This window comes from Lepisosteus oculatus, chromosome 4 (genome assembly GCF_040954835.1).
Source record: "Lepisosteus oculatus isolate fLepOcu1 chromosome 4, fLepOcu1.hap2, whole genome shotgun sequence".
NCBI lineage: Eukaryota > Metazoa > Chordata > Actinopteri > Semionotiformes > Lepisosteidae > Lepisosteus > Lepisosteus oculatus.
The window spans coordinates 2,993,687-3,008,597 of NC_090699.1; the positions used below are offsets into that span (position 1 = coordinate 2,993,687).

Sequence of the window (14,911 nt, forward strand, 5' to 3'; positions counted from 1 at the left end):
GTCTCTTATAAAAGCCAGTGCAGGTGTGTACAGAGACAGGAGCCCCAGAGTCTCTTATAAAAGCCAGTGCAGGTGTGTACAGAGACAGGAGCCCCAGACTTGTAAAAGCCAGTGGGAGCGAGTTAATATTTGTATTAAAAACACATGCAGTCGTGAAGTGTCTTTCAAGACACATTTAATGTGAGAAAAAAATAAATATCTTAAATCAACAATTCATCTCAGTGCAACTAATATTTCCTACATCATGAATCATCGTCACTTATCGTCTGAGGTACTACTGCCCCCTTCTGCTGAACCTGTTCAACTGCTGATGCATCACAAGGTTCTTTTTGCAGATGGGTTGTTAATTTCATCTGTTCTGTGCAGAATCATTAATGTTATAGCTAACATTTCCTGATTATTTCCTCTCTCTTGCAAGTGAAATTGTGTTACATGTCTACAGCCAAGACATCTGCTAGGGAAATACAAAATGAAACGAGAATTTAAAGGCCAAAAGTCCCTCAAAACCCACTCTATGCATGCTGTACATTGGATTGTTAAAAACTACAAGTCCCATGCTGACAGGGTACAACCCCGGTGCACTCTGGTAAGTGTAGTTCCATGGGTTGTCTGCAGTGTCTTTCAGTGTGTCTGGACTTGAACTCCACAAGGCTGGAACGTCTCTCAGGTCAGGACGACTCCTCGATGGGCTCTGAGGATGAGACAAGCAGACACCATCGCAGACAACAGTGCACACAACCCAACACAACACAACATCAAAGTGACTGAGCACAGCTGTGACAAGCATCACGTGATACAGTATATCCTACCATGACACAGCAGAATGGGACACACCATGACACAGCAGAATGAGACAGCTTCTCCCCTCACAGACAGACACCGATAAGACACTGATCATCAGACAAACAGGGACTCAGGCAGATAGTTAAATCCTGACAAGCTGTAGACTGACAGACAGGAACAGGCCCAGCCTGTCTTACCAGTCCAAGTCCTGAAGACGGGCAGGGTGAGAGCAGGGTGTGTGATCTCAGCCAGCACTGTCAGTCGCTGGCCTGCGTCCTTCCTGTTCGCCTCATCTACCAGGAACAGACATCAGAGACAGGTAGAGTCACACTAACAGCACCAGAGACATCAGAGACAGGTACAGTCACACTAACAGGACCAGAGACATCAGAGACAGGTACAGTCACACTAACAGCACCAGAGACATCAGAGACAGGTACAGTCACACTAACAGCACCAGAGACATCAGAGACAGGTACAGTCACACTAACAGCACCAGAGACATCAGAGACAGGTACAGTCACACTAACAGCACCAGAGACATCAGAGACAGGTACAGTCACACTAACAGGACCAGAGACATCAGAGACAGGTACAGTCACACTAACAGCACCAGAGACATCAGAGACAGGTACAGTCACACTAACAGCACCAGAGCTATAGAGAGCTCAGTGACAATAGGAAAAAACACAGCACTCTCACTGACAGTAGGAATAGCTGTAGTAATAACACAGCACTCTCACTGACAGTAGGAATAGCTGTAGTAATAACACAGCACTCTCACTGACAGTAGGAATAGCTGTAGTAATAACACAGCACTCTCACTGACAGTAGGAATAGCTGTAGTAATACCAGCAGCACTCTCACTGACAGTAGGAATAGCTGTAGTAATACCAGCAGCACTCTCACTGACAGTAGGAATAGCTGTAGTAATACCAGCAGCACTCTCACTGACAGTAGGAATAGCTGTAGTAATAACACAGCACTCTCACTGACAGTAGGAATAGCTGTAGTAATAACACAGCGCTCTCACTGACAGTAGGAATAGCTGTAGTAATACCAGCAGCACTCTCACTGACAGTAGGAATAGCTGTAGTAATAACACAGCACTCTCACTGACAGTAGGAATAGCTGTAGTAATAACACAGCACTCTCACTGACAGTAGGAATAGCTGTAGTAATACCAGCAGCACTCTCACTGACAGTAGGAATAGCTGTAGTAATACCAGCAGCACTCTCACTGACAGTAGGAATAGCTGTAGTAATACCAGCAGCACTCTCACTGACAGTAGGAATAGCTGTAGTAATAACACAGCGCTCTCACTGACAGTAGGAATAGCTGTAGTAATACCAGCAGCACTCTCACTGACAGTAGGAATAGCTGTAGTAATACCAGCAGCACTCTCACTGACAGTAGGAATAGCTGTAGTAATAACACAGCGCTCTCACTGACAGTAGGAATAGCTGTAGTAATACCAGCAGCACTCTCACTGACAGTAGGAATAGCTGTAGTAATACCAGCAGCACTCTCACTGACAGTAGGAATAGCTGTAGTAATACCAGCAGCACTCTCACTGACAGTAGGAATAGCTGTAGTAATAACACAGCACTCTCACTGACAGTAGGAATAGCTGTAGTAATAACACAGCGCTCTCACTGACAGTAGGAATAGCTGTAGTAATAACACAGCACTCTCACTGACAGTAGGAATAGCTGTAGTAATAACACAGCACTCTCACTGACAGTAGGAATAGCTGTAGTAATACCAGCAGCACTCTCACTGACAGTAGGAATAGCTGTAGTAATACCAGCAGCACTCTCACTGACAGTAGGAATAGCTGTAGTAATACCAGCAGCACTCTCACTGACAGTAGGAATAGCTGTAGTAATAACACAGCACTCTCACTGACAGTAGGAATAGCTGTAGTAATAACACAGCGCTCTCACTGACAGTAGGAATAGCTGTAGTAATAACACAGCACTCTCACTGACAGTAGGAATAGCTGTAGTAATACCAGCAGCACTCTCACTGACAGTAGGAATAGCTGTAGTAATAACACAGCACTCTCACTGACAGTAGGAATAGCTGTAGTAATAACACAGCACTCTCACTGACAGTAGGAATAGCTGTAGTAATAACAGAAGCACTCTCACTGACAGTAGGAATAGCTGTAGTAATACCAGCAGAACTCTCACTGACAGTAGGAATAGCTGTAGTAATACCAGCAGCACTCTCACTGACAGTAGGAATAGCTGTAGTAATACCAGCAGCACTCTCACTGACAGTAGGAATAGCTGTAGTAATACCAGCAGCACTCTCACTGACAGTAGGAATAGCTGTAGTAATAACACAGCGCTCTCACTGACAGTAGGAATAGCTGTAGTAATACCAGCAGCACTCTCACTGACAGTAGGAATAGCTGTAGTAATAACACAGCACTCTCACTGACAGTAGGAATAGCTGTAGTAATAACACAGCGCTCTCACTGACAGTAGGAATAGCTGTAGTAATAACACAGCACTCTCACTGACAGTAGGAATAGCTGTAGTAATACCAGCAGCACTCTCACTGACAGTAGGAATAGCTGTAGTAATAACACAGCGCTCTCACTGACAGTAGGAATAGCTGTAGTAATAACACAGCACTCTCACTGACAGTAGGAATAGCTGTAGTAATACCAGCAGCACTCTCACTGACAGTAGGAATAGCTGTAGTAATACCAGCAGCACTCTCACTGACAGTAGGAATAGCTGTAGTAATAACACAGCACTCTCACTGACAGTAGGAATAGCTGTAGTAATAACACAGCACTCTCACTGACAGTAGGAATAGCTGTAGTAATACCAGCAGCACTCTCACTGACAGTAGGAATAGCTGTAGTAATAACACAGCACTCTCACTGACAGTAGGAATAGCTGTAGTAATAGCACAGCACTCTCACTGACAGTAGGAATAGCTGTAGTAATAACACAGCGCTCTCACTGACAGTAGGAATAGCTGTAGTAATAACACAGCACTCTCACTGACAGTAGGAATAGCTGTAGTAATAACACAGCACTCTCACTGACAGTAGGAATAGCTGTAGTAATAACACAGCACTCTCACTGACAGTAGGAATAGCTGTAGTAATACCAGCAGCACTCTCACTGACAGTAGGAATAGCTGTAGTAATAACACAGCACTCTCACTGACAGTAGGAATAGCTGTAGTAATACCAGCAGCACTCTCACTGACAGTAGGAATAGCTGTAGTAATAACACAGCACTCTAACTGACAGTAGGAATAGCTGTAGTAATAACACAGCACTCTCACTGACAGTAGGAATAGCTGTAATAATACCAGCAGCACTCTCACTGACAGTAGGAATAGCTGTAGTAATACCAGCAGAACTCTCACTGACAGTAGGAATAGCTGTAGTAATACCAGCAGCACTCTCACTGACAGTAGGAATAGCTGTAGTAATACCAGCAGCACTCTCACTGACAGTAGGAATAGCTGTAGTAATACCAGCAGCACTCTCACTGACAGTAGGAATAGCTGTAGTAATACCAGCAGCACTCTCACTGACAGTAGGAATAGCTGTAGTAATAACACAGCGCTCTCACTGACAGTAGGAATAGCTGTAGTAATAACACAGCACTCTCACTGACAGTAGGAATAGCTGTAGTAATAACACAGTGCTCTCACTGACAGTAGGAATAGCTGTAGTAATACCAGCAGCACTCTCACTGACAGTAGGAATAGCTGTAGTAATAACACAGCACTCTCACTGACAGTAGGAATAGCAGTAGTAATACCAGCAGCACTCTCACTGACAGTAGGAATAGCTGTAGTAATAACACAGCACTCTCACTGACAGTAGGAATAGCTGTAGTAATAACACAGCACTCTCACTGACAGTAGGAATAGCTGTAGTAATAACACAACGCTCTCACTGACAGTAGGAATAGCTGTAGTAATACCAGCAGCACTCTCACTGACAGTAGGAATAGCTGTAGTAATACCAGCAGCACTCTCACTGACAGTAGGAATAGCTGTAGTAATACCAGCAGCACTCTCACTGACAGTAGGAATAGCTGTAGTAATACCAGCAGCACTCTCACTGACAGTAGGAATAGCTGTAGTAATAACACAGCGCTCTCACTGACAGTAGGAATAGCTGTAGTAATAACACAGCGCTCTCACTGACAGTAGGAATAGCTGTAGTAATACCAGCAGCACTCTCACTGACAGTAGGAATAGCTGTAGTAATAACACAGCACTCTCACTGACAGTAGGAATAGCTGTAGTAATAACACAGCACTCTCACTGACAGTAGGAATACCTGTAGTAATACCAGCAGCACTCTCACTGACAGTAGGAATAGCTGTAGTAATACCAGCAGCACTCTCACTGACAGTAGGAATAGAGGTAGTAATAACACAGCGCTCTCACTGACAGTAGGAATAGCTGTAGTAAGAACACAGCGCTCTCACTGACAGTAGGAATAGCTGTAGTAATAACACAGCACTCTCACTGACAGTAGGAATAGCTGTAGTAATAACACAGCACTCTCACTGACAGTAGGAATAGCTGTAGTAATAACACAGCGCTCTCACTGACAGTAGGAATAGCTGTAGTAATACCAGCAGCACTCTCACTGACAGTAGGAATAGCTGTAGTAATAACACAGCACTCTCACTGACAGTAGGAATAGCTGTAGTAATAACACAGCACTCTCACTGACAGTAGGAATAGCTGTAGTAATAACACAGCACTCTCACTGACAGTAGGAATAGCTGTAGTAATACCAGCAGCACTCTCACTGACAGTAGGAATAGCTGTAGTAATAACACAGCGCTCTCACTGACAGTAGGAATAGCTGTAGTAATACCAGCAGCACTCTCACTGACAGTAGGAATAGCTGTAGTAATACCAGCAGCACTCTCACTGACACTGCACTCTCTGTTTCAGCAGGAACAGCTAGAGTAACAAGAGTACTAACAGTAATAGAAGCTATAGGAGAAACAGCAGTGTCCTCACTCTGAGTCTGTCCATTCGTGAGGGTCCTGACAGCCCATCGGTCCACAGAGCAGCAGCTGTGAAGTTCAGGGGTGCCGTCCTCGGCGCTGAGCTCACTGTTCTCTGCCTTGAGGGTCCAGAGTGCCCCCCCCTCGACACCCCCAGCCCAGTGGACAGCCCCGCCCCTCGGGTAACCCCCTCGCAGGACCACAGAGAAGACACGCAGACCCCCCTCCTCACAGTGGACCTCAAGAGCATCAGGGATAGAGGGAACAGCTGAGAGAGAGAGAGAGAGGGGTTAATACAGACACACTGACTGGACACTCCAGTACATTAACACTGCACTGAGAGAGAGGGGTTAATACAGACACACTGACTGGACACTCCAGTACATGAACACTGCACTGAGAGAGAGAGGGGTTAATACAGATACACTGACTGGACACTCCAGTACATTAACACTGCACTGAGAGAGAGGGGTTAATACAGATACACTGACTGGACACTCCAGTACATTAACACTGCACTGAGAGAGAGAGGGGTTAATACAGACACACTGACTGGACACTCCAGTACATTAACACTGCACTGAGAGAGAGAGGGGTTAATACAGACACACTGACTGGACACTCCAGTACATTAACACTGCACTGAGAGAGGGGTTAATACAGACACACTGACTGGACACTCCAGTACATTAACACTGCACTGAGAGAGAGAGAGAGGGGTTCATACAGACACTCCAGGTGTCTCTCTCAGTCTGACCTGTGCAGGTGTGTCTCAGTATTATATGTACAGGTGTGTGTCTCAGTATTATATGTACAGGTGTGTGTCTCTGTCTTACCTGTGCAGGTGTGTGTCTCAGTATTATATGTACATGTGTTTGAATCAGTCTAACCTGTGCGGGTGTGTGAATCAGTCTTACCTGTGCAGGTCTTTGTCTCAGTCTTACCTGTGCAGGTGTGTGTCTCAGTATTATATGTACAGGTGTGTGTCTCTGTCTGACCTGTGCAGGTGTGTGTCTCAGTCTTACCTGTGCAGGAGTGTCTCCAAGTCTTACCTGTGCAGGTGTGTGTCTCTCAGTCTGACCTGTGTAGGTGTGTGTCTCAGTATTATATGTACAGGTGTGTGTCTCTGTCTGACCTGTGCAGGTGTGTGTCTCAGTCTTACCTGTGCAGGAGTGTCTCCAAGTCTTACCTGTGCAGGTGTGTGTCTCTCAGTCTGACCTGTGTAGGTGTGTGTCTCAATCTAACCTGTGGAGGTGTGTGTCTCAGTATTATATGTACAGGTGTGTGTCTCTGTCTTACCTGTGCAGGTGTGTCTCAGTATTATATGTACAGGTGTGTGTCTCAGTCTTACCTGTGCAGGTGTGTGAATCAGTCTTACCTGTGCAGGTGTGTCTCTCAGTCTTACCTGTGCAGGTGTGTGAATCAGTCTTACCTGTGCAGGTCTTTGTCTCAGTCTTACCTCTGCAGGTGTGTGTCTCAGTATTATATGTACAGGTGTGTGTCTCTGTCTTACCTGTACAGGTGTGTGTCTCAGTCTTACCTGTGCAGGTGTGTGTCTCAGTATTATATGTAAAGGTGTGTGTCTCTGTCTTACCTGTACAGGTGTGTGTCTCAGTCTTACCTGTGCAGGTCTTTGTCTCAGTCTTACCTGTACAGGTGTGTGTCTCTGTCTTACTTGTGTAGGTGTGTGAATCAGTCTTACCTGTGCAGGTGTGTGTCTCTGTCTTACCTGTACAGGTGTGTGTCTCAGTCTGACCTGTGCAGGAGTGTCTCCAAGTCTTACCTGTGCAGGTGTGTGTCTCTCAGTCTGACCTGTACAGGTGTGTGTCTCAGTCTTCCCTGTGCAAGTGTGTGTCTCAGTCTAACCTGTGCAGGTGTGTGAATCAGTCTTACTTGTGCAGGTCTGTGTCTCAGTCTGACCTGTGCAGGTGTGTGTCTCTGTCTTACCTGTGTAGGTGTTTGAATCAGTCTTACCTGTGCAGGTGTGTGTCTCAGTATTATATGTACAGGTCTGTGTCTCAGTCTTACCTGTGCAGGTGTGTCTCAGTCTTACCTGTGCAGGTGTGTCTCTCAGTCTTACCTGTACAGGTGTGTGTCTCTGTCTTACCTGTGCAGGTGTGTGAATCAGTCTTACCTGTGCAGGTGTGTGTCTCAGTATGTCTGACCTGTGCAGGTGTGTGTCTCAGTCTTACCTGTGCAGGAGTGTGTCTCAGTATTATATGTATAGGTGTGTGTCTCAGTCTGACCTGTGCAGGTGTGTGTCTCTGTCTTACCTGTGCAGGTGTGTCTCTCAGTCTTACCTGTGCAGGTGTGTCTCCACTGTCTCTCTAGGGGCCTCTCCAGTGAGCTGTGTTCGATGATGCACTTGATCAGGCTCCCCCCGTTCCCCCCCTCAGTCCCTCTGTCTGGGACCGAGGCCTGGGCGCTGGCCCTGAAGATGTAGGGGTGCGTCTCTATGGGCCCCCAGAGGGCCAGGCCCTCTGAGAGCGCCTCCTCCTGGTCCCTGTGGACACGCAGCCAGTGCACCTTGATTTCAGGAGGGTAAAACCCGGACATTTGGCAGCCCAGGGTCAGGGGTTGCCCAGGGGTCCCCTCAGAGGCGGAGATCTCAGACACCTCTGGGCTCTTAACCAGACCTACAGGATGGAGAACAAACGCAGAATAAAAGACTGAACAGTGACCCCTGCAGGACCGCACAGTACACTACACAGGGTAGAGAGAGCAGGGTGTGGAGTCTCCTCACCACTCATCTTCCTCTTCCTCTCCCTCTTTCCATCCTCTCCCTCTCATGATTGGTCAACTCAGGGTCATGTGACTCTCACCTCTGCTCTCTCGTGTGATTGGCTCTCTCAGGGTCATGTGACTTTCACCTCTGCTCTCTCGTGTGATTGGCTCTCTCAGGGTCATATGACTCTCACCTCTGCTCTCTCGTGTGATTGGCTCTCTCAGGGTCATGTGACTCTCACCTCTGCTCTCGCTTGTGATTGGCTCTCTCAGGGTCATGTGACGCTCTCCTCTGCTCTCTCGTGTTACTGGCCCTCTCAGGGTTGTGTAACACTCTCCTCTACTCTCATGTGTGATTGGGTCTCTCAGGGTCATGTGACTGACCTCTGCTCTCGTGTGATTGGCTCTCTCAGGGTCATGTGACTCTGACCCCTGCTCTCATCTGATTGGCTCTCTCAGGGTCATGTGACTCTCACCTCTGCTCTCTCGTGTGATTGACTCTCTCAGGGTCATGTGACTCTCACCTTTGCTCTCGCGTGTGATTGGCTCTATCAGGGTCATGTGAAGCTCTCCTCTACTCTCGCGTGTGATTGGCTCTCTCAGGGTCATGTGACGCTCTCCTCTGCTCTCTCGTGTTACTGGCCCTCTAAGGGTTGTGTAACGTTCTCTTCTACTCTCATGTGTGATTGGGTCTCTCAGGGTCATGTGACTCTGACCTCTGCTCTCGTGTGATTGGCTCTCTCAGGGTCATGTGATTCTGACCTCTGCTCTCTCGTCTGATTGGCTCTCTCAGGGTCATCTGATTCTGACCTCTGCTCTCGTCTGATTGGCTCTCTCAGGGTCATCTGATTCTGACCTCTGCTCTCATCTGATTGGCTCTCTCAGGGTCATGTGATGCTCACCTCTGCTCTCTCGTGTGATTGGGTCTCTCAGGGCCATGTGATGCACGGTGACCCACACCCTGAATCCGGGCCGGTTCAGCTCGCTCAGGGGCACCCGGCACTGGCTGACGGCCTGGAAGAACCCGTCCGGGTCAGGCTGGGGCTCGGAGCTCGACTCGGCCGGGCTCAGCTCGCCCCCCTCGCAGAACCAGCGCACGGTCAGCAGCCCCGGGTGGAAACGGGTCGCCACCACCTCCAGCTGGACAGCGCCGGGCTGCCCCCCCGCGGCCAGGGTCCCTCCGCTGTCCGGGGCCACACGGATGTCCGACACACATGGGGCAGCTGGACAGAGCGGGACAGAGAGACGGGTCACAGAGAGGAGAGAGAGACGGGTCACAGAGAGGAGAAAGAGAGACGGGTCACAGAGAGGAGAGAGAGACGGGTCGCAGGGAGGAGAGAGAGACGGGTCGCAGGGAGGAGAGAGAGAGACGGGTCATAGAGAGGAGAGAGAGATGGGTAGCAGGGAGGAGAGAGAGAGACGGGTCACAGGGAGAAGAGAGAGACCGGTCACAGGGAGGAGAGAGAGAGAGACGGGTCACAGAGAGGAGAGAGAGACGGGTCATAGAGAGGAGAGAGAGACGGGTCACAGGGAGGAGAGAGAGACGGGTCACAGGGAGGAGAGAGAGAGATGGGTCACAGAGAGGAGAAAGAGACGGGTCACAGGGAGGAGAGAGAGACGGATCACAGGGAGGAGAGAGAGAGATGGGTCACAGAGAGGAGAAAGAGACGGGTCACAGGGAGGAGAGAGAGACGGGTCACAGGGAGAGGGGGAGTAGGGAGAGACAGAGGATAGGAGACAAAGAGAGGGACAGGAGAGAGAGAGAGGGACAGAAGGCAGGGAGACACAGGGACAGGAGACAGAGAGAGGGACAGGAGAGGGACAGGGGGACAGGAGACAGAGAGAGGGACAGGAGACAGAGAGAGGGACAGGAGAGAGACAGGCGGACAGGAGACAGAGAGAGGGACAGGAGAGGGACAGGGGGACAGGAGAGAACCCCTTCTCACCCAGCAGTGTGATCCTGTCCGACACCCTCTCCTCCATCACGCTCTCCTTGCCCCGGTAGGACACCTGGCACTTGAACAGCGCCCCCCTGTGGAGCCGCAGGTCCGGCAGGAAGCTCAGGTGGCTGAGCAGCTGCTTCTCCTTCCTGCGGCTGGACAGCAGGGGGCGCTGTGTCTTCACACGGTAGTACCCAGGGGCGCAGGCAGGGGGCAGCAGCGGCGCCTCGGACTCGCGGGCAGAGAGGGGCAGGGCTGGGCGGTCCCCGTTCCCTGGGACAGACGAGGGGAAGAGAGGACACTCTCACACTACAGAAACTCACCCTGGACAGGACACCGGTCCATCACAGGACACACACACACACCCTGGACAGGACACCGGTCCATCACAGGACACACACACACACCCTGGACAGGACACCAGTCCATCACAGGACACACACACACACACACCCTGGACAGGACAGCAGTCCATCACAGGACACACACACCCTGGACAGCACACCAGTCCATCACAGGACACACACACCCTGGACAGGACACCAGTCCATCACAGGACACACACACACCCTGGACAGCACACCAGTCCATCACAGGACACATACACACACCCTAGACAGGACAGCAGTCCATCACAGGACACACACACACACACACCCTGGACAGGACAGCAGTCCATCACAGGACACACACACCCTGGACAGCACACCAGTCCATCACAGGACACAAACACCCTGGACAGCACACCAGTCCATCACAGGACACATACACACACCCTAGACAGGACAGCAGTCCATCACAGGACACACACACACCCTGGACAGGACACCAGTCCATCACAGGACACACACACCCTGGACAGGACACCAGTCCATCACAGGACACACACACACCCTGGACAGCACACCAGTCCATCACAGGACACATACACACACCCTAGACAGGACAGCAGTCCATCACAGGACACACACACACACACACCCTGGACAGGACAGCAGTCCATCACAGGACACACACACCCTGGACAGCACACCAGTCCATCACAGGACACAAACACACCCTGGACAGCACACCAGTCCATCACAGGACACATACACACACCCTAGACAGGACAGCAGTCCATCACAGGACACACACACCCTGGACAGGACACCAGTCCATCACAGGACACACACACACACTGGACAGCACACCAGTCCATCACAGGACACACACACACCCTGGACAGGACACCAGTCCATCACAGGACACACACACACCCTGGACAGCACACCAGTCCATCACAGGACACATACACACACCCTGGACAGGACATCGGTCCATCACAGGACACACACACCCTGGACAGGACAGCAGTCCATCACAGGACACACAAACACCCTGGACAAGACACCAGTCCATCACAGGACACACACACACACACACACCCTGGACAGGACAGCAGTCCATCACAGGACACACACACCCTGGACAGCACACCAGTCCATCACAGGACACACACACACCCTGGACAGCACACCAGTCCATCACAGGACACATACACACACCCTAGACAGGACAGCAGTCCATCACAGGACACACACACCCTGGACAGGACACCAGTCCATCACAGGACACACACACACCCTGGACAAGACACCAGTCCATCACAGGACACACACACACACACACACACACCCTGGACAGGACAGCAGTCCATCACAGGACACACACACCCTGGACAGCACACCAGTCCATCACAGGACACAAACACACCCTGGACAGCACACCAGTCCATCACAGGACACATACACACACCCTAGACAGGACAGCAGTCCATCACAGGACACACACACCCTGGACAGCACACCAGTCCATCACAGGACACACAAACACCCTGGACAAGACACCAGTCCATCACAGGACACACAAACACCCTGGACAAGACACCAGTCCATCACAGGACACACACACACACACCCTGGACAGGACAGCAGTCCATCACAGGACACACACACCCTGGACAGCACAGCAGTCAATCACAGGACACACACAGAGATTGGACATGTCAGGGCTTTGAGAAACTGGTAATTTGACTAATTACAGGAGACAAGAAAACTAAAATTACTGGAGATGGACTCAGAGGAGAGTCGTTAACGAGCCAGGAGGAGTGTCATTACTGGAGCTGGACTCAGAGGAGAGTCGTTAACGAGCCAGGAGGAGTGTCATTACTGGAGCTGGACTCAGAGGAGAGTCGTTAACGAGCCAGGCGGAGTGTCATTACCGGAGCTGGAATTAGAGGTGATGGGCTTGTCGTTGACGAACCAGGTGGTCTGCACCATGTCCACCAGGCGCCCCTGGATACAGCAGGTCAGCACCGCCTTGCGGCCCACCACGATCTTCACGGGCAGAATGATCCCCGAGACCGACAGCCCCTTCTTCTTCTCTGCAAGAGACACAGCCGCTGCCTCTGAGCCCAGAGTTAAACAACCACTACACACACACAACTGTACACAGAGAGGGGCGGGGGTGTGGAACAAGCTGATACCCTGACTTCTCTCAGGACACAGCTGGATGAGACACTCCAGCCAGGACAGGAGACACTACTGTACACAGAGAGGAGTGGGAGTGTGGAACAAGCTGAGACCCTGACTTCTCTCAGGACACAGCTGGATGAGACACTCCAGTCAGGACAGGAGACACTACTGTACACAGAGAGGGGTGGGGGTGTGGAACAAGCTGATACCCTGACTTCTCTCAGGACACAGCTGGATGAGACACTCCAGTCAGGACAGGAGACACTACTGTACACAGAGAGGGGTGGGAGTGTGGAATGTGTGAGAAAGAGGAGACACAGACATGGAAAGACAAAGGAATTCCGACCATCTCTCCTCCTCCAGGAAAAGCCAAATCCCAGCAGGACGACCAGAACCAGGGAGATGATCATCAGAGCAACTGAGGCCTTCGCTGGGTTTGACATCCCCCTGTGAGCTGAGAGAGAGAGAGGGGTTAATACAGACACACTGACTGGACACTCCAGTACATTAACACTGCCCTGAGAGAGAGAGGGGTTCATACAGACACACTGACTGGACACTCCAGTACATTAACACTGCACTGAGAGAAAGAGGGGTTCATACAGACACACTGACTGGACACTCCAGTACAGTAACACTGCCCTGAGAGAGAGAGGGGTTAATACAGACACACTGACTGGACACTCCAGTACAGTAACACTGCACTGAGAGAGAGGGGTTAATACAGACACACTGACTGGACACTCCAGTACATTAACACTGCACTGAGAGAGAGAGGGGTTAATACACACACACTGACTGGACACTCCAGTACATTAACACTGCACTGAGAGAGAGAGGGGTTAATACAGACACACTGACTGGACACTCCAGTACATTAACACTGCACTGAGAGAGAGAGAGGGGTTAATACAGACACACTGACTGGACACTCCAGTACATTAACACTGCACTGAGAGAGAGGGGGGTTAATACAGACACACTGACTGGACACTCCAGTACAGTAACACTGCACTGAGAGAGAGAGGGGTTAATACAGACACACTGACTGGACACTCCAGTACATTAACACTGCACTGAGAGAGAGAGGGGTTCATACAGACACACTGACTGGACACTCCAGTACATTAACACTGCACTGAGAGAGAGGGGTTCATACACACACACTGACTGGACACTCCAGTACATTAACACTGCACTGAGAGAGAGAGAGGGTTAATACAGACACACTGACTGGACACTCCAGTACATTAACACTGCCCTGAGAGAGGTCTCTGACCTGGCTCTGTCCTTGTGATGAGGATGGACGTGCTGACAGGGCTCTGGACTCCAGGCTGTGACACCAGGCACCAGACCTCCCCTCCTCTCTCCCTCTGCTCCGGGCTCAGGGTGTGGTATCTGGTGGTTCTGAAGGTGCCGTCCGCTCTCTGCTGGGCTGGGCTGCTGTCCGTCAGGCCCGACCCGTTCAGGAGCCACGTGACTGTGACGGGCCCAGGGAAGAACCCCTCTATCTGACAGGACAGGGGCTGAGGCTGGCCCTGGGGTACTGGCTCCACAGAGAGAGAGACCACTGGCTGACCTGGAGAGAGAGAGGGGTTACACACTGCACTGAGAGAGAGAGACAGAGGGGTTACACACTGCACTGAGAGAGAGAGAGAGGGGGGTTACACACTGCACTGAGAGAGAGAGGGGTTACACACTGTACTGAGAGAGAGAGAGAGGGGGGTTACACACTGCACTGAGAGAGAGAGACAGAGGGCTTACACACTGCACTGAGAGAGAGAGGGGGGTTACACACTGTACTGAGAGAGAGAGAGGGGTTACACACTGCACTGAGAGAGAGAGGGGGGTTACACACTGTACTGAGAGAGAGAGGGGTTACACACTGCACTGAGAGAGAGACAGACACCCATTGCTCTGACCGACAGTCACACACTC

The 14,911-nt window shown here is 50.5% G+C and overlaps 2 protein-coding genes across 2 annotated transcripts in view; both read right to left on the bottom strand.

Annotated features, from left to right (window-relative positions):
* Positions 1-14,911, bottom strand: part of LOC138238042 (E3 ubiquitin-protein ligase TRIM39-like) — a 160,000-nt gene that overhangs the window by 109,642 nt on the left and 35,447 nt on the right. The gene's annotated exons all lie outside the window — the stretch shown is intronic.
* LOC107076284 (uncharacterized) overlaps positions 159-14,911 on the bottom strand; it is a 32,860-nt gene continuing 18,107 nt past the window's right edge. Inside the window, exons 5-13 of the mRNA XM_069187841.1 lie at positions 14,253-14,552; positions 13,320-13,427; positions 12,721-12,882; positions 10,464-10,730; positions 9,420-9,740; positions 8,094-8,429; positions 5,807-6,061; positions 981-1,076; positions 159-691 (exon numbers count right to left, since the gene is read on the bottom strand). Of these exons, the coding sequence (XP_069043942.1) occupies positions 669-691; positions 981-1,076; positions 5,807-6,061; positions 8,094-8,429; positions 9,420-9,740; positions 10,464-10,730; positions 12,721-12,882; positions 13,320-13,427; positions 14,253-14,552 (1,868 nt within the window). The 3' untranslated portion in view covers positions 159-668. The remainder of the gene's footprint in view (positions 692-980; positions 1,077-5,806; positions 6,062-8,093; positions 8,430-9,419; positions 9,741-10,463; positions 10,731-12,720; positions 12,883-13,319; positions 13,428-14,252; positions 14,553-14,911) is intronic.